Genomic DNA, 19,892 nt, shown 5'->3' on the forward strand with positions numbered 1-19,892 from the left:
GAAACTAAAAAGTTATTTAGTTCACTCTCCTTTCCCCCTTTCAAATGCAGGATCAAATTTAAATCAACTCATGATAGATGCTTGTTCACCTCTCCTAAAGGAATTTCTAGTTATGGACATTACTTAATTTCCTTAGTAATTTGTTTTTGTCTTTTTTAGTCTTTACCATAAGACACTTTTCCCCAATAGCCCACTAAACAAGGAAAGGTAAGCTCATAATTTATTTCAGCAGACAGAGAAGCACTTTTTCCCTTCCTCACTGAGGAACACTTGACACGTTTGAGGCTCCTAGGACATCTTCCAGAACCCATCTCCTCAATTCCAGACTGGGAAAGGCAGGCAGATGGCAAATTACTTACACAGGAAGCTTATGTGTTGGATTATTGCACCCAAGTCTGTTAATGTAACACAGATATAACAGGATAATCCATCAGGAAAAAGCCCTCTACTAGAAACAATTATTTCAATGGTGAAATTGAGCAAATAGTAAATATTAGAAGAATCCAGTAATTTTATTGAATTCTGCACTCCAGAACTGACTTTAATGTGATTTACAGAACTTCTCTTTTTGTTGTCAGTGGTATATGATCCATAACTTCATATAAATTCAAGTTATAACTCCATAAATTAAAGGGATTGGGAGTGGCTTAGTTCCGATAAACTACTGCTCCATGACCCATTTTGTATATGCCACTCTTGCTGGAGACAGATGTGAAAATGGAAGAGGTGATTTGCACATTGGCCAAGCCTTTTGTCCCATAACAGTGTTTTATAAATATAAATGTCCAGATGATTCCCAAAAGAGGCAAAATATTGATTTTAATATTGATACTGACTTCTCAAAGTCTCAGATGTGTCTATGTCTCACTGCACACTGAGTCCTAAATTCACTGCCTCTAACTGAATCATCAAACTGAGGTCCTATACAAGCAATACAGAAATATAGGACCCTCCAGAGAGCTGCAGGAAAATCATTCACTAATTGCCCATTGGCTTAATTGAGGAATTAAAGGCAATTTTATTCCCAACTTTGTCACCTTAGCCAACCCAAAGCTCTAATTATGTAGGCCTAAGAGAGGAATTTGGGGAATATGATCTCTAACAGACACTGTTGGGGCCCCTAGCCTACACGCAGTGATACCAACAACATTTTCCTGCATACCTTGCTCTGATTCCTGGCCACAGATTGTCTATACCAACTCCAACTGCAATCGGTTGCTCTGATATCTCTACTACATTGTATTTATGATACAATACAACAATCCAAACTTCTTCTGCAGAAGTGTTAGCATTTGGAGCAACATGAACAGAAAGCCGATTCTGAAACGAAGGAAAACAGGAATAATTTTATAGAAAATTTCTGTCTTTCTAGAAGGAAATGTAGAGAAGAAATGAGGGCATACAATTGTGTAAGCAAAGAAACAAGTTTTATAGATTGTGAACAGGTATAATTTGGCCTGAGAATCTACTTTCAAAGCCTGAGACTTATTTACTACATGCAGAAGACATGAAAAGTAATATGGGATTTCCCACAGCAAGATCACCTCAGAAGATCCACATGTTGACAGTAACCCAAAAACTTTGCAACCTGGCAATCACTTCAGTGACCTGTGCAAAATAAGTAGAGGGTCTCAGCTCAGTTTCCAGGTGTAAGGTGGCCACAGTGTGGAAATCTCCATTAAAATTAACAGTAGTTGGCAGCTATGCCAGCAAGGTCTTACATGTCCCCTGGGAGCTGGGCAGGAATGGGAAGAGCACCTTCAGTTTACAGTCACTGATAAACAGCTTGCACCCTTGCTAGTCTTACAGTACAGTAACCACTAATAGCCACACATCTTATTTACAAATGCAAGATCTGAAGTTGTTTTTTTTTATTATTATTTCCTTTTACAGCATTTATTTCTCAACACCCTGAGTACCTGCCCAATATTTTTACTGCAAACATAATTTTTGTGAAGAAATCCTCATTTTATATATTTCTACCACATAAAGGGGGGGGGGAGATCAAATTTAAACATCTATCCTAAATACAACACAGACTCACAAATCTGACAGAGAATTTGGTTAGCAAAAGCTTTATTAAGATAATGCAGGGCACGTTGTTTTTATGGCTGGGATGTGGCTGCTGAGGCAGTGCAGTCAGACCCTGCTTGGACAGCAGATGGTGTCCTACTGTAACACTAAGCTCCAGTGCTCAAAGAGGAATCTTAAACCAGCCTTTAAAATACTCTCCAATTTCCATTTAATTACTTTAATTGGCTTTATAGGCGATGTAATAAAAATGATGGATCTGTTTAAGCACTAGGCTGAATTAAAAGGTTTAGTGTGTCAAAACCAGTGATTTTGAAATATATGTTCCATTTCTATGAGTATTTTCCAATATTTAAATGAACTTTCAAAAAATGTGATCATGCCACTTAGATGCCTGAGCAGTCCTTTTCAAAGGTACCACTGCATATAGCTGTTAAGAATCTCACAGAGTATCAAGGGAATCAAATGCTTCCGAAATCCCTGGGCCTTGGAAAATGTTCTCCTTACAGTATTAGTTATCTGCATATAAAAAAGAAAAAGAAAAATCAAATCCTACCCTTGTTCTAATAAAGGCAATGCAAAGGCTTCTGAGCCTTCATGGGAAAGGACAATTTTTTTTCCTTCTGTGCTCTATAACATCTTGTGCTGTATACCAACTTGTTCAGTGGGCATCTGGTCCCTATTGTAGCTCTCAGATACCAGCAGTACAATTAAAACTCCACAGGAATTAAATTTATTCCTGCTAAATTGCATATTGTTGCTGTAATAATAAATCTAAAGGAATAATTTCATGCTTTCACTCTGCGACCAAAGATATTTTTCCTTGTATGGTTTTTTCCCCCAGTCTTTGGAATCTGCAGATGTTCCCAGAACTTTGTGACTAATAAGGTGAACTGGGTGGTGAAGAGAAACCTGTTGTGTTAAGAAGCTCCAAGCTCCAACTTCTGTTGTGTTAAGAAGCTTCAAGGCTGCTGAAGCCCCTGGACTTCAGGAAAGTGATAGGTAAAAGTGTAAGATCCTTGCAGGATTTCCACTTTGAGGAGCCCTTCAAAGTGCTGCACAGAACCTGAGCCATGAGAGAGCCTGGTCTGAAAACCCTTCTCCAGATGTCCAAGTCACAGCTGTGGTCACTGTGGGCTCTGATGCATTGCAGCGGACCAGTGTGACTCAGCTCAGAGATATCTGGAGTTTGCAAGCCTAGGTTGGATTTACTGTCACTGGGAGGGCAACATTTGTTGGGAACAGTTTTGTCATTCATACTGGGAGGTGATGAAATCTTTGCCTGCTGGAGCAGATAATCATCATCTTCTACAGCCAAACCCAGGCTGGGACAGGGAGTTATAAATGGTGTTACGCATCCAATCATCACTGAATCTTTTTTTTTTTTTTCACACAGACTCTTGTAGAATTCTACTGTCTTTTTGCTTCTTTCTGAAAAAAAATTATTATTCCTCTAACTCCCAGTTATGAGAGTAGTCTTACTAATTTTGGTGAGATTCTTCACATGAGAAAGCACTCTGGACCTGATCCCTTAGAGAAATAGGTTAGGAGTAACAGTATGTATGAGATACCTGGTTTTCAAAAAATGCTGTCATTTTCTTCCTCATCCCAGATATGACAGAGGATGCAGGGGTCAATATTCTCCAAGAACATTTACATAACTTCTTCAAAAGCAATAAAATGATGAAACCCAAAATCTGCAAATTGTGGTGATTTGTAGTGCTTTGATTTATAGCCCTGTTGGGTTTGGAGTGAATGATTTCTACAGAGACCAGTCCCTCTAATCGGAATTTTACAAGAAACGGATGTGCTAAAAGAAACAGAAAGCTAACAGGGCTTCTGGTTACATTTTCAGCCTGATTTATAGAGCTGTAAAACTCTCTGTATCAGGGAGCTGACACCAATTTCTAGAAAGCTGTGAACATTTGTTTCCATCTGATTTTCCTGCAGGGCTCCTAGGCCAGCTTCTTTCCCAAACGACCCCAGTGAAATCCATGTCATGTGTTTGAGAGTGTGGGACACCAGTGAAACAAGACAGCTGGCAGCAAAGGAGAACAAGCCAGTCCTGGAATGTCGGTTTTGGGGACAGGAGTGTACTTTTAAGGAATCAGGAAAGGAAAGGGGGCTGAGGTGGGAGCGGGCATTAGGCATTACCAGGGTTGGAATGGCTAAGGGAGGTCTGGTCTGACACAGCAAGGGATGCTGTAGAACTGCCTGGTTGAGGACAAGCAGGTGCAGGAGGCAGATGGCCAAGCCTGGAGCTGCAGCAGCCGTGCCGCTGCAGCACCAACTGCACCCTGACAGATGCAAATGCCACCTGCATGTAGATGCATTCAGACAGCCGAAGAGCAAGGAAGAACTGGAGAGAAAATGGGCAACAAGCCGGCGACAGGAGGTGCATTCTAGTCAAGGCTGCAGCCTTGGTTAGTGCACACAACACAGCACAGGGACCTGGTAAGACTGGTCACAAAGGCAGAGAGGTGCCCGTGAGCTGTGAGCAGGGGGGTAGGTGGCTGGAGAAGTGCCAGGGCTGCTCTCCTCTGCAAACCTCACCAGACCTGGGCTGCAGAGGGGGACTTGCACTTAACAGGCAATGCCCATGGCCAGTTTGACAGCAAAACTCCCCAAGGAGAACCGAACCAAAGCAGCACATATGCAATGCCCAAGATGAGGAAGAGATGGTGGTGAGGAGCAAGACAGGGCATGGATCAGGACAAGGGTCAGGAGAGAGAGATGCAGTGAACTCACAGGTCATTTGTGGGTAGATCACCAAGGACTGTCCTCTGGACCTGGGCTGTGATTCACAGTAAAACATCCATCTGCCTCTGTGAGCATGCTAAACTGTTTCGCCCACAGCAAAGCTCCACAGCCTGGATATTTCCAGTTCTGCTCCTTCTGATAGCTAGAAATGTGTAGAAATATTTGTTTTGCAATTTCATGCTGGAAAGGAAGATGGTGTAGAGGTTCAAACAAAATTATCTGAGGTCTCTTTTGAAAAGGTAAGCTGTTCCCCTCCAGAAAACAAATGATGTGACAGTCACTGGTTTCTACAGGTGCTTGAACTGGCATTCCATCCAAAGAGAGTTACAGAAGATTTTAGTGAAAAGGAAAAGAGAAAATTACTTAAAACCAGCAATTTTAAGCCTAGTGGATCTTCAGATCCAAAGTCCTGATCATTCATTGTTCTAAGGCCCTCTACATTCAAGGGCACATAGCAGGATGCCCAGTTGGCAGAGGTTTGGGGATCAAAGTCTGAGGTATTTGTGTGTAGACTAACAGGCAGCATAAAATGGCAGCTTCTCTTGATATAGCATTCAATAAAATGTTCTTGCCTTGTTATGCTGTTTAGAGAAACCCTATCAAGTTGTCTTACTGTATAAAAATTATTAAGTATTAAATACATTATTTTATAAAATGGTTTAGTAGTATGTCAAGTTATTTTAGTTTTAGAGCATCAAATTAAAAAAACAGATACTAATTAATAAACCAAGATGCATTTTATTGCACTAAGTGCAGCTCCAAAGTTTATTGCCACTTTCCAAGGCTTTGCTTCCTTTATCTAAAGAGAAATGTATTGGTGTCTTAAATTTATTATAAAGATCACTCTTACATGGAGAAGCCCTGATCCAGCAAACACATATGCTTATGAGTAATTTAACTGCATGAGTAACTTCATATAATTCAGTGGGTGAGAGAGAAGCTGTGATCCATGGAGCTCCTAGTGTGGGTAAAGTTTTTCGTGGGCACAACTGTTTGCAGGACAGGAGCCAAGTATAACACTTCTACAAATTCCCATCTAGAAGAAAAGGCAAATGAATACATAGTAAAAAGCAATTACATGCTATTGCATGTTCTAACAACTATATACTCTACAATAAGTGCACAAACACAATTATGGGTTGGAAGATATTCAGGACCCACCCATAATTGATGGATAATGAATGGAGAGGTGGAATGAAATGGAGAAGTGAAAGGAACAGAGTGTAACTCTCTTCATGTCTGAGTATCTCTCTAATTTAGGTGTTTCATAGATGCAATAGGTATACCCAGGAAACATACAAAAGAAAAGGGGGTTGCTCTCAACTACCATCTTTGGACAGTGGATGAAGATGTTGTCTAAAGAGAAATTATTTTGGTCTCTCAGTTTGTTTTAGAGCACCTAAGGCAGATGCTTTACAGATGCTCAGTGTGGTCTGTAAGTGAAAAGCAGGCATCTCTAAAAATTAGAAAAGCCTTCTGCTACACCTGGGGCCCTGGCACAGAAATTACCTCTGCATTTTCTATCAGGTAACTGCTAGCCAGAACATTAAAGCAGAACCAGGTTTCTCCTGTTCCTCGTTCTTCCTGGGAAACCCCTGGCTGTTTCCTGAGTGCTGCACAGGGACACGGTTCCCACAGGAGAAGGGGGACTTCAGGGGGAAGAGGCCATTGCCCTGGGAGGTGGGAGTGCTGGCTTTGAACTCTTTGTGGAGGGCAGCCCTGCTGGCTCTGAGCTAGGCTGCTATGCTCTGTTCCAGCTGTAAATTTTTGAGAGAGTGATGCCCACTGACCTGTCTGATGTGGAGTTCAGCACTTCCCAGCAGTGGAGTGCAGGTTGAGTGTCTTCACACCCTCACTGTGAGCTGAGCTTCCTTGAGAGAGACAGTCACGTAGCTGCTGAGTTTCTGCTTGTTAGGAGGTGGTGTTATGCCTTCAGAAAGCTGTGTATTCCAACACAGGAGCATCAGCTGGTTCTAGACAGCAGCAAGCATGCCAAATTTCTCTCCAAGACGTAGGCACCTGGGGCTTACCTGTGCCCCAGGACAAGCAGAATCCAAATGGCTATCAGCTCTCCCACAAAGCCAAAACCTTACAATTGGGAGAGACTGGATAATTTCCTTTTTGGCCTGTCCACCTTATTAAAATGTGTGTGAATACCTTCAGTCCCCCTGGGCCTGGCTGTGGAAGCATTAAACACTCTGCAAGTTCTCCTTATGAATTGCCAGTAAAATAGATGGCTTGCAAATGTTTATGTTCCAGCACTTACCTTGCCCCTATGAAATAAATGCTGCTGCCAACCACAATACAATGCACCCTATGTCTTCTGCAGTGCTCTTGCTGCTGTTCACTCTAAAATGCATCCTTAGGGGTGTGTTTCTACCTGTCCACCTCCCTGCCCCCAGCTGTACTTCGGCAATCCCCACACGGAAGAGGCTGTGTTTGCTCTGTTTACACGCACGACATTCACTTTTGTTCCACTGCTAACTGCCTGTTTTTCCTTTGCATTGCTTTTTTCCGTTCATATTTCTCGGAGTTTGCACTCCTCTCTGGCTGAGCTTGGCTGTCTTACATCCTGCACATCTCCTCAAAGTCCTTCCAGGCTGGGTGCTGCCCCAGTGTGGTAGGAATACTACAAAAAGGTGCAGCTATTTTGCCAGCTTTTCTTCCCGGTGCATGCTCGGGATGCGCACAGCTGATGACTGGGTCTTTTGTTCAGATATATAATATCTAAAATACATAAATGGTTCCTTTCTGTTTACACAGAAGGAAAAGAACACAAACAATGAGCCTTAGTGACCCCTTCCTTTTCATTTGCAATTAAAATTTAAAATAAAAAATCCTCGTCATATTAACACAGCGTTTTGCGATGTGGCAAGTGCTACTGTATCCTTGGTGTCATTGTCACCTTGCAGAGTTCAGTGTGCTATGACTTTATAACCACTTCTCCCTTGCCACATCCTTCTTGTCAGTGCAACCATCAGCAAAGGTCGCAGCTCTAAATCTCATCAGGCAACTGATGCAGGCTTAAAAATGCCGTGGCATGTTTTGTGACACATAGCCGAGGGGAATGGGGCTATGGGCAATGGAAGAAACGGGGAATAGGGATAATGAGGAACAGATAAGTTAATACCACCTCTAAAAGCCTGGAAATGTGAAGCCACATCTTCAGGCACATTACAACCACTTCACAGGTAATCAGGTGTTCGTTACAGGTCTGAACGTGCACATACCTGAATAATCAGCGGTGCTGCTGCCACTGAGTTTATATTCAGGCTAAACTCTCACAAGGAAATTTCATCTGAAGGGAGCAGACAGCAAAAGTAAGGGTTAATCATACCTGAAACAGAGAAAAGCTTTCTACTGTTCATCCAAAATAGTGCCCCTTGTGTGTTTTTTCCCCCTTTACGCAAGAATTGCTCGACTGTTCTTTGAATGTGAGCTAACTTTGCTTATCAGTACCCAAAAAGCAAGCCCCTGCAGGGTCCCTCCTGACAAACGCTGCAAGGCACTCATGTCCTTTCCTCTGGCCTGAATGCAGTAATCAGAGAGATGCAATTTTCCAGTAGTGCTTGACAGCTTACATCAAAGGCACAGAAACTGTTTCTGGACATTGAAAAGATAAAATTCTAATACTAACTGATGCCGCCTTCAGTTTTTATTGCAGTTCAGCGTAAACAGATGCTGCTGGTTTTGAAAGCATATGTTCAGCTCTGTCAAAGTGTGTGTATGGCAGCGGTGATATCTGCCGTAGTAAAGGCTGGAATTTGCCATCGTGTACATATTCTTGATTCAATCATCTCTGTGGCACTAGCCCTGTGTGTGTGCTTACACAGATGTCTGTCTTTGCATGTGCATGCATGCAAACACAAACACATGCATATGCATGAAATGGAAACTGTAACCCAATCTTAAGCAGGGGTTTAAATTAATCGTAATACATACACACACTTACAAACATTGGGCTATATTTAACTTTCACATAAGCAATGCAGAACTATTATCTTCTGAGGAGCTCTGCAGTGTATGAGTCAGTCCCAAAGCCTCTTAGCCCATGGAAAGATGCCACTGACTTTACTGGGCTTTGGAGCAGTCTGAAACCAATGGCTAATTCTCCCGTATAATATAACTTTCCCTTCCAGCAAACTTAAGATAAACTTAGATTCTAATTCCAACAACTCTATAATTTTTTCCAAACAAATTCCTTATGGAATGGAAATGCTCATTCTTGTTCTGGGTATTTTTCAACGTTTTCGTGTTTCTTTGTTTTGAAAATTGATTCAGTCATGTTAAACATTATGCAAGCTTGAAAAAGATCACAGTCTCCAACTATGCAAAGTGAAATTCTCATGCATACATAGCTCAAAAAATAAATGTCATTAGCAACTTCAAACTTGGCTAGTATTAAAGCCATCTTTGAGGAAGGGTAAAAAAATTCACATTTGGAGAAATTCAGCCTGATGTTTTAGAGAGTAAGAACAATTTAGGATTACATAGCTATCTCAGTTTTCTTGCTTTATTAAGCATCCTCTACAACTTTCTATTTGCTTTCCACGTGTTTTGAGATGGATTATTTGAGTATGTACTTGAAATTTGCAATTATTTAGAGGGAAAATTAACATGCTTGCACAGGTCTTCTTGAACTAAAGGGAGAACTACCTGAAGATCTACATTTGAACTCTGAGCTATTAAGGCCATTAAGTTCATCCTAATTCAGGTATCACACTTGACAGAAATGTAGTTGAAGTCAAGTCATTTTTAAGAAACTTGTCTTGAAGGATCTTTTGACTGCCACTCCTCCTTTGAGTAATCTCTAAATTAAAAATCTGAGTTAGCAATTTATTACTAAGACTTCTGAATGCAGATTTTGTACCTGTGTCTGTGCAATGTGTCTGTGCTAATCAGTAAAGTAAGTTCACATTTGGATTATTATTTATATTTATATCAGTGGTATCTGATATGATCACTGTTGTGGAGTCATTATGCTGCTTTCTGGCACTGTAGGATCTCAGCTGATGAACATCTCACAGGGTACTCGAGTTTGGGTTCCCTGATAAGAGGCAACAGAGAACATCTCTGCTCAATAACACACAGTCTGCATATTCAAGTGGGTGCCTACAGCCTAAATTCGAGGCAATTAATGTTTAAAATGCTAAATTGTTTTGAAAACCACTGAATCCTGTTTCTATGTCTATTCCAGTCCCATGCCATATGTATTGTGTTTTGCAACCCTGTATTTTGTTTTGCAAATAGAATTTAGTGTGTATTATTTATGTAGCCTCCTACCAAAAGAGAATATTGACAATATCACAGAAAGAAAAATCTTTGGTCAGACTGACAACATCTACAACATCCCACTGTCTCTTCTTGTGGTGTACCACAGACTCGGTTTTCACAGTAAGTCCAAAGATCATTATGAGGTTTAGAAAAGCATTTATGGCTTTTAGTGAGTACAGTGTGAGGAGCAGATGCTCCCCAGGACTAATGCACACAAGCTTGCCATAATGCAGGGCAAGTCTCAGAGCCTCCCTTGCTGATGTAAATGGGAGCAGGGCCATTGCCTTACATCTGCATGCAGTGTAATGTAAGTCAATCACCCCTCGAGTTTTAAAGCATCCTTACTTCGGTATTTGTGTTAGCTGATATTTGCATAATAATGCCAATGCACACAAAACATTGCATCAGAAGAAAGTTGCTCCTTCCCTTCAGCTTGTCTTTTGGAAATAATTCTCTTTTCCTCCCTTCCTGAGATTTCCCCACACCACCCGAAATCTTCCAGGTTACATATTTTTCCATCCTTTGCTACCAGATCTCTTTCCCTCATGCTGCCACTTCCTTTCTCTCTGACATGCAAATGGAGCCTGAATTATAGCAAAACCTCTAAATACTGCCTCACCTGAGTGCTCTTTCTCTTTGTACCCTTGCACTGGGCAGCAACAGTGGTAGCCAGAAGGTCTTGAATGAGTTTGATGTTATGAGGTGCCTCTTTCTCCAATATACATCGCATGCACACCCACCCTGCCTGTTACTGTGTGCCGGATACAAAACACAACAAAAGCATTGCTCAATTAGGCTGAAATGAATATTTAGTTTGGGCTGCATCTTTTTGTGCCTGGGCGCCTGAACCTCAGGTCTGTCCGGTGCTAATCACTGTGACCCCATTGTCTGCCCCAGCTTTGATGAGAATGGACCATGGACATGGAATCAATCTCGGATTTTAAACTTTGCTCCTACAAAACTCTCTCCCCGAGGTTTGTCTCAGGGCTCACTGGCAAGCCTGTACTATTGAAGCGGGTAGCTTTGATGGCTCTGTGACATACGCAGGAGATTTCTTTCTCTTTGGAGCTGGAAGAAAAGCAGAGGGTGCTGTTCACATCGCAGTCAGAACTGGTTGTGGGCCCCGGGCAGCAGCACAGGGTGAGCGGGAGCTCGGCTCCATGCACAGAGGGATCCCCAGCAGCGCCACTTCCAGATGAAAAGAGCTTTGCTCGGGGGGGTTTATTGCACATTCCTGGTCGCACGGGGGAGACTGGGTCCAGGTAGCTGCCTCCTCGTTTCCCTTTAATCACTGCAGGGTGGGAACCGGATCCAGCCTGGGAGGATAAAAGATCTCTGAGATGAAGAAGTACAATGGAGCAGAGTTAAAGTCGATCGGTTTACTGCTGTAAGCAAATCACTGCCACATCTCTCTGTGCTGCATGTTAAAATTTACAACTCTAGTTAAATGAGTCAGAGCTGTTGCTTCTGGTTCTGCCTCCAGCTTCTCCTGCCACATAGCTGGACAGACAATGGGTCCGTGTTGCAGAAGGGGCCTCGGGCCAGCCCCAAGGAGCTGTGTTGCAATGCCCATTATCGCAATGCCTCATTTTTAGGCTCCCTGCTGTGGAACAGATTGCTCAGGCCAGGGACAGACACCACTGCTCTTCACATAAGGTGTGGAGAGAGTTAAAAGCGAATAAAAGAAAAATTCACAGGTCCACATACTCCTTGGGTGAGAATATAAATATAATCTACTGTAGATACATATGTATAGGTTATATAGATATAGATAATGTGGATATAAATAGATATAGATATAGATATATAGTGGGGGCAGAACTATGAAAGGCAGGAAGGTGTTTCTTTCTGCCGCAGACTCCCTCACAGTTCAGTGCAGAAGTCACATCACATGCTTTTTGTGAAGAATTGGAGAGTGAGTGAACTACCTCACTGCATCCAGGAGCTCTTTGGGTACAGCATATTATATTCCAAGTAGTGGGAGACTTACTCACCAGTCACCACGCTGCTGGATTTAATTTGGACAGCCCCATGACTGCTCTGAGGAGTGTCCTGGTCTCAAGACTGCTTACGCAGCCACTTTTTCTTGCTCTTTCTGGCCACCTCCGTGTCTAATATAAAATCAGATGTATCATTAGAAGAGATGAAGAGCAAGTACCTCTGAGTCTCTAATAAGCTGGTGATTGGTATTTTCGCTTTGCATACAGAATATCTGAGTTCAGCTGTTTACCTAAATTCAGGCAGTACCAAGGAGTTAGTGCCAAGCATCCCACTTCCTCCTGAAGGTGTCCTGCCAGCTTGTCCAACAGACCTTTCACTTCCCAGATTTTTAGGAAAATGGTCTGATGTGACCCAGGAGATTCACACAAAATGATGAGCCTGGATTTAAGCTTATAAGCACTACTGAGAAGCACTCAGCCCCCTCCCCTTCCCCTGGCCTTTACAATGGCTAAGTTAGGCAGCTTCCCTGTTTTGCCTCTGATTTCTTAAGGTTCTGTTCTCAGGCACAATCCTGAGCAGCAGGAGGCTGCTGCTGCGCCTAACTCACTTGCTGAATTTAGCCTGCCCTAACTTCAGAAGGCAAGATTTTAAGCTCCCACTTCGCTTGAGCACTATGGAAAGCATTCGATAAAGTATATTGCACGGGGCACCGATTCGTGTTTCAAGTCGAAGAGCAAATTCGGAAAGAAACCCCCAAACCACGAGAAATTCAGAGCAGATGACAAATGTACGGTTTAACCAACGATTTGCGCAGCAGGTTTACCCGGTAGTCACCTTCTCTGTAGCTAAAACTGAAGGGGAGCCTTTCCGTGCTTTTTAAGCTCTCGGCCCTCGCTGTGTGCCACTCTGCCCTTCTGCCACAGCCGGAGCCGGGCGTGATCCCGCCGCGGTCCCAGCCGGGGCTCTGGAGCTTGCACGGAGCCGGTGCCGGGAAGATGCGCCCGGGCGCTGCCCCCGCGCGCGGGTAACGGAGCCGTTCCCCTCCTTTGTGGGAATAATTTTAGAAAAAATAGCTTTAATTTTGTATGTGTTTCTGCGCGTGCTTGCTTCCTCTGCGTGCTCTGGCTACTGTGAGCTGTATTTGCTGCGCCCCGTGGAAAGCGTCGCACCAAGGCGCTATCGCTTTCCCACGGCTGAGAGTCCGGGCGGGACGTGGATGTGCTCGGGGCCCCTCCGCTTTCTCTCGTCTGTCTGCCGAGGCTCGCTAGGAGTGCATGCGGAGATATGCATGGAGGGGAGGGGGGGACCGCCGTGACTGGGGAGGGGTGGCGGGGGAGAGGGGAGTTATTAGGAAACTTTGCTTTGGCTACTCTCTATCCTTGGGGCTGCGTGGCGCCAGCACCCTCAAGTTGAAAGGAAAACAGCCATTCTCACTTCCAACTGCCCACTGAGATCCTTAAGGCGACAAAGACACAAAAGTGAGTTTTATTTGCTGGTAAGCCAGAGGCAAGAAAAAAGAAAAGCCAATTCCCCCTTAAAAAGAGCCGACAAATCCTTTTTGCTCTTTTGTGTGAGCTTTTCCTATTCACATGGAGCGTTCATCCGTGTGATTCCCAACTTATTGTCATTACTTAGTTATTAATTGTTCTCATCTGGGTTTAATTGAGCAACCAAGGACTTTAGCCCAAGGGTCAGGGGGAAAACTTAAAGCAAAGACATGTTCAATAGGAATCCTGCGCTTCGAATATCCACCCCGAGTTAACATTAAATATAAAAAAGCAAACAGAGACAAAGCGGAGAGATTAAAGGGTGCCGCTTTGCCCGGAGTTTCGAGCCGCAGCGCCCAAAGGTGCCGGCAAAGAGGAGCAGCGCTTGCGGAGAGCCAGCTCCAGGCTGTCCTCCCTGTTTAAAATCTCTCTCGGATTTTAAGGGCATCTTTACAGGATAAACCCGGCCTCCTGAGCGATTAGATCTCCCCAAACCCGCGGTCTAATCGCGCAGAGGCTAAGTTAGAGAGAGAGATAAGCAGGAGATATCCAGCCTTTTTCTGCCAGAGACACAACGTGGGAAAAAGTCGGCACAGAGCTTTCCCGCTCCGGCGCGGCGTTGGGCGCTGGGGTCAGGATCACAGACACTGTCATTTGCACAGAGAAAAGAAATGATAGGAAAAGAAAAGGGTTGGGAAAAAAGTACAGGGGGAAAAAAAAGCAAGAAAAGAAAACAAACACCCACAAGAGCCCCAAACTCACCCCAGCTCAAAAATGACTGGGCGGCCAGAGCGGAGCGAGAGAAGAGAAGGGGGATTAGAGCAGCGAGCTCTGGAGAAAGTGACTGTGTTCAGGTATGTTGTTTCGCTGAGTTATTGAAAGCATCATTGATACTTAGGAGATGATAAAAGTCCTGCCTCGCCCCCAGCTACAGTCTCGCTGGAGCCACAGTGCCTGCAGAAGATTGCCGAGCCTCATTACAGCAATTATTTTCCTTCTAACTTTGCTTCAACCTTAACGTTTTAAATTGCTGGAAATGAAAGCAGCGGGGTGGGGGGTGGGGAGAAAGACAGAAAGAAAAATAGAGTCCCAATTTCTCAGCGGCTATTCCTTGAGCACAAAGATAAAGCACGAAATAAAAAAAAAAAAAACTTAAAAAAAAAAGAAAAAAATAGAAAAAGAAAAAAAGAAAAGGAGGAAACCAATTCTCTCCCTTACCCGAGGGATTCGTCAAACCAAACCGGGTGGAGCGGCGCACTGAGGGGGCTGGGGGCGCAGCCGGCGGGGAACGCGGCGAGGCGGCGGCGCCGGTGCTGGCGGGGTCGGCAGGCGCGGAGCCGGGGCTGCGTGTCCGCCGATTTCCTCCGCAGGGTTCTCAGCCGTCGCCAGCGGCTTCCTCCGGGTCGTGGTCGGTCGGGCCGGGTTTCTAGTGGGGCCGGCTGCTGAGAACGGCGGGCTGTTCGAAAGCCCGAGGGTGAGCAGGAGACACGGCGCCGAGCGGTCCCGACCGCCAGTCCCGCGGGTGCCACCGGGCCCGCAGTCCTGCCCATCACCATCGTCCCCATCCCCGACCCATTGGCTCCGGTGCTGACACCGCCTCGCCCTTAGCGTCCTTTATCCCCTTCTCCAGCACCAGCCGAACCGCGACAGTCCGTCTCCTCCCCACCGCCCCAAATCCCGGTGCTCCGTGCCCCCGAGTAACATCGGCCGACAAACGGAGCTCTGGGGAAAGCCCTTTCTGTCGCACTACGCTTGGCGCTGAGGTGTGGGACATGTCAGGCCCTCCCCAGTCTTCACAGCCAGCGGGGGCTGCGGCCGGGACCCTCCCAGACACAGGTACCGGGTAGGGAGAGAAGCAACTTTTCTCTTTCCTAGGGCCAAGGAAACACGGCCGATCCCAACGCCGCTGGGGGAAGCAGCAGCGATCACATGCACCTTCGGGGCACCAATACGGAGGGAACTGCTGGCAAGGAGCAGCGGGGGGAAAGGAGGAAACCTCAAGCAGCTGTGAGGACAGGACAGCTCCGGGATACACAGAAAATTGAAAACTCAGCTGCTGTCTCACCATCCAAGGCTGAAGTTTCCTGGAGAAGAGGGAAAACGGCTGCTTAGAGCCGGTCCCTCTCTCATCCTGATACACAAAATTCAGTCAATTCTTCTGTCACATCCGAGAGGGCAAAGAGCAAACAAATTGCATCAAACAGTAGCTTAAAATTAATTTATTTAACAAATATAGCTATAATATAAATGATAATAAAATTTCAAATATACAGTATATTACATAGTACACAGAGCCCCTTCCAAAGGAGCTGGTGGAGGAGCAAAGTAACAGACAGCACTGTTACATGGGAATGGGAAAGGCTGTTTTACACTTCTGTCTCTTGACCTCGCCTTGCAGAAAGTAAGAGAAACGTCCTGTCTTTCAGTCCCCTTTTTCCACCTCTTCCACAGTTCCTTCCCCTGCGTCAGGGGGCTCTCTGCAGGCTGCCAGCTGGACGCAGAGAAGCAGGACACATCACCACCCTGCATCTGGAAAAAGATGGGGCAATGCCTGCCTCAGGTTCCTGCCAGCTCCCCAGGACTGCTGAGGAGATCAGAACAGTGCTGGGATAAGGGCTCAGCATCAGAGGGGGAAGCAGAGAGGTCAAGCAGAGCCAAACTGGAGGAGTCTCTGCCATAGGCTCCATGGGGAAGTCCACAGAGAAGAGCCGGAGGAGCAGGGAGGGAGTGTGTGTGCAGCCAGCGGGAGCAGGCAGTCAGCAGTGCTGGGCTGGGCTCGGCTCAGGCTCTATGTGAGGTGGTACATGCTGTATCCCACATGTGCTGTGTACAGTCCCACAGGAGCCACGGGCAGCCCTGCCCGCTGAAAAGGGCTGGAGGCGCCGTACAGGGACGCGCCGGCCACGGCCGGGCCGCCCAGTGGGAAGGAGATGCCAAAAGCAGCAGGCGGGAGCATGGGCTTGGCTGCCATCTTCAGCTTCTCCAGCTCAGCCTCCTGGAGCCTCTTGGCCTTGGCGCGACGGTTCTGGAACCAGATCTTCACCTGGGTCTCGGTGAGGCTGAGCGAGCTGGAGAACTCGGCGCGCTCGGCAATGGACAGGTACTGCTTCTGCCGAAACTTCCTCTCGAGGGCCAGCAGCTGCGCCGTGGTGAAGGGCGTCCGAGGCTTCCTGTTGGTCTTGTGCTTGCGCAGGGTGCAGGCGGGCGGGCTCAGCCGTCCTGTGCCCGGGAGCAGCCGGAGAAGAGGGGAAAGAAGAGACACCTCGGTTAGCAAGTGGCCAAACCCCCGCAGCCTGCAGAGCCCCCACCCTACCACAGCTGAGGTGGAGAAAGGCAGAGGTAGGGTCCCACTTGAAGCAAGGTGCCCCAAAACCACCAGGGTAGCCTGGGGCACACTTAAAATTGCCGTCTCTCTTTCTAAAAAAAGAGAGCTGTCCTTCGTATCAGGAAGCTCTGACTCCATTGAAAAGAGCCCGGCAACGGGCAGGAATCAGACACCCACAAACCCTGCACCTCCCGCCTTCATGGCTACCCTGGCTCATGCACAGGAGACGCGAATAAAGAGAATGGCCCTCCAAAAAGAAGAAAAAAGTCCTGGTTTTTTATTGGATTACAGGGAAAAAAAATAAACAAAACGGGCTGGCTTCTCAGTCTCACACCCTCTTCATTAGGCCCCTGGGAACCGGATTAAGCATGTAATTAATTACGAGGTCTGAATTGACACTCATGCTCTATCTACCACTCTTCACCGGTCTGCTCCTCTCCTCTTATTTAACATTTCTAAGGATCTTCAATATCCATCTGTCCCGGTTTACTTAGCAACAGCAAATTTTACTTTGCAATTTAAATAAATTAAACCGCTGCTTTGCTCTACACAAGTCCTGTCGGGAAACCTGCCGTTTTCCAAGGGACAGAAAAAGCAGCTTTGTTTGCAGCTTTGCTAAGGGCACCCCGAACGCTTGGAGAGCCTCAGACCGAGGTCATCCCTTTGCACGGGATCCCTGGCAGGAAGGGAGCGCGGCCAGGCCGAGGGCAGCCGGCCCATGCTGCCCAGACCCGGGCTCAGCGCAGCCCCTGGAAATTACCGGCCTTCTCTGATCTCGGCTTTCACGCTGTTATTCGTATTAATTTAGACCTCTCTGCATTAAAGCAGGAAAATATAACTGATCGTGGTTCTTCGAACTTTGGACATGCGCCATTTAAGACAGCAGCCGGTGGGGCTGAAGCCCGCAAAACTGCCGCTTCCAGGAAGCCGGTCTGCGCGCATCCTTATAGAATTACTAGAGCCACTTTCTGAGGAGAGACTCAGTGATGTTGAGTCAAAATTTACATAGCTACTTCGAGCCCCAGGTTAAATTAATAGGCTGGCCGCGTTGGTTTTTCTTCTTAAACTTCCCCCCCCACGGTTAATGTTTGGCACAAGATCTCAGCCTGGCACGGCCGCTCTTCCTGTGCGCTCGCAGCCATCCTACACACACTCTCGAATCCGTTCAGTACTTCGGACGGATCGAACTGGCCCAGAAAAGTGCGAAGTGCACGGAAAAATACACTAGGACAGGCAGGCAGGGCGAAAGCGACAGGAAAGCTCCGGCCACCCGCGCAGCTTTGCCCTCGGTCCTCCCGGCCCCGCGGAAGGTCGCAGCCGGCCCACAGAGTCTCCCATCCCATTACTTACTCGGGGGAGGCGGCGAGAACCGTGGGGTTTGCATCCAGGGGCTCCGCTCCGGCTTCTCGGGGCTCTCCGCCTTGACGAGCGTGTCCTCAGGCAGCTTGACCAGCCCCCCGACGGAGAAGTGTCCGCCGAGGGGCAGCGGGGAAGGCGGCGCCTCCGCCGACAGCGCGCCCAGCCGAGGGCTGAGGCTGGCGCGGGGGGCCGCCCCAGCGGCCGGCGGGGGCCCGGCGCCCTCGGGTCCGTCCCTGACTCCCGGCTTCCTGTGGTCGGCCATGAGCGCCTCCACGCTGAACGGCAGGAGGGCTGGGGAAACCTTGGGCTTGTCGCTTTCCTCCTCCCCGCCCATCGCCGTCGCGACGGGGAGCGCGCCGCCGCCGGGACTGCTGAAGGCGGATGCGGGCAACTCGTCGCTGCGAACCCCGGTGGGCGCGGCGGTCATGTCCACAGCCGGGGCCATGCAGGGGCAGCCGGCCGATGCCACCACAGCGCCGGGCGGGAGCGATCAGCACCGCCGCTCATGGGGCCGGGAGACGCAACCAGCCAACAACGCGCTCCGGCCCCACGCCGCCGGCGCCGCCTCATAAAGGGGCGCGCGGGCGGCTCCGCCCAACCGGCGCGCGGGGGGCGGGGCCGCGCCGCCCCATTGGCTGCGGCCCCGGCGGCGCACGGGAGGGAGGGGCGCGCTGGACGCTCCGACGGCGGTCCTGGCCCCGCCCCGCCCCGCCGCGGTCAGCCCTCGGTTCCGCTCCGCGTCTCCCGGGCCCGCTCCACGCCCCGGCTCTCGTCTCGGGACGGAGACAAGGGAGCGGGGTAGCCGGCGCAGCCCTCCGCTGCGGAGATGGGAAGGCTCAAAACTCGGGGAAAGATGCCGGCCTTTCTGTTCGTAAGGAGCAAGGGAGCGAGCCTAAGCCCGTTCTTCTTCAAAACTAGCAAATACCGGGCTGTCCCGAGAGTGACCTCTCAAAGGGAAGGAGACCCTGCCCGTTCTGCTGTCATTTTGAGGTTTTTTTAGGTTTTCGGGTTTTTTTCTTTCTTTGGTTTTGTTTTGTTTGGGTTTTTTTTTTTTTTGTTTGCTTGGTTGGTTGGTTTGGTTTTTACACGATCGCCGGCCCTGCGGTGTGTTCGATGTGACTGTGGAGATCTGCGTTTATATACGTACCCGCATACACAACGCATAATTTGAGCTACTTTTTATGGCATAGATGTGTGCGTGTCTGCAGATAACGAAATGTTCGTTCACTTAAAAAGGAACATATAAGCCCCTGAGCCCTTAAAGTCCCGGCTATTTTGTTTTGTTAATTCGTTTTACGATCCCTTATCCCCGCGCCCAGGACGGATGTGCAGTAAAACGGAGCCGTTCTCTAATAACGGGATTGGCCGCTCGCTGAGAAAAGTTTATTGATAGCTGCAGGGCTCTAATCTCCTCGGAACACAAGAGCCTCTTGCAGTCATTTAAGGGCAATTATCTAAACGGGGAGGGACAGCGAATTCCCTTTCCTTTTAACTGGACCCTATAAAGATGGTAGATTAGAAGCATGTAGATTATGAAATGAATTGATATAATAGACATTTTATTAACTGATAAGCAACAGGATCTGACTGAAATGAGTTGTCCTGCGCGCAGCTCCACACACTTATCTCACACACGCGTGAGCACATGCCCTAGCGGGGTGTTTCCTGCGTCCCGCACATACATCACACCCCATCCCGCATGTGCTGGGCTCACG

The 19,892-nt window shown here is 47.3% G+C and overlaps 1 protein-coding gene across 1 annotated transcript; it reads right to left on the reverse strand.

Annotated features, from left to right (window-relative positions):
• Window positions 1–15,696: 15,696 nt before the first annotated feature.
• Window positions 15,697–18,714, reverse strand: MSX1 (msh homeobox 1). Its single transcript, XM_030948413.1, has 2 exons — window positions 18,169–18,714; window positions 15,697–16,712 (listed from the first exon to the last, which is right to left on the reverse strand). Exons 1-2 carry the CDS (start codon window positions 18,620–18,622, stop codon window positions 16,282–16,284), a joined length of 885 nt encoding a protein of 294 aa, XP_030804273.1. The 5' UTR covers window positions 18,623–18,714; the 3' UTR covers window positions 15,697–16,281.
• Between the last annotated feature and the right edge of the window lie 1,178 nt (window positions 18,715–19,892).

Source organism: Camarhynchus parvulus, chromosome 4 (assembly GCF_901933205.1).
Source record: "Camarhynchus parvulus chromosome 4, STF_HiC, whole genome shotgun sequence".
Lineage (NCBI taxonomy): Eukaryota > Metazoa > Chordata > Aves > Passeriformes > Thraupidae > Camarhynchus > Camarhynchus parvulus.

What these genes read in the sequence shown, in the direction of transcription:
- MSX1 (XM_030948413.1), bottom strand. Translation starts at nt 18,622, where the DNA reads ATGGCCCCGGCTGTGGACATGACCGCCGCGCCCACCGGGGTTCGCAGC. An exon ending in GTTCTCGCCGCCTCCCCCGA is followed by an intron (nt 16,713 to 18,168) that starts GTAAGTAATGGG and finishes TCCCGGGCACAG; the next exon opens with GACGGCTGAGCCCGCCCGCC.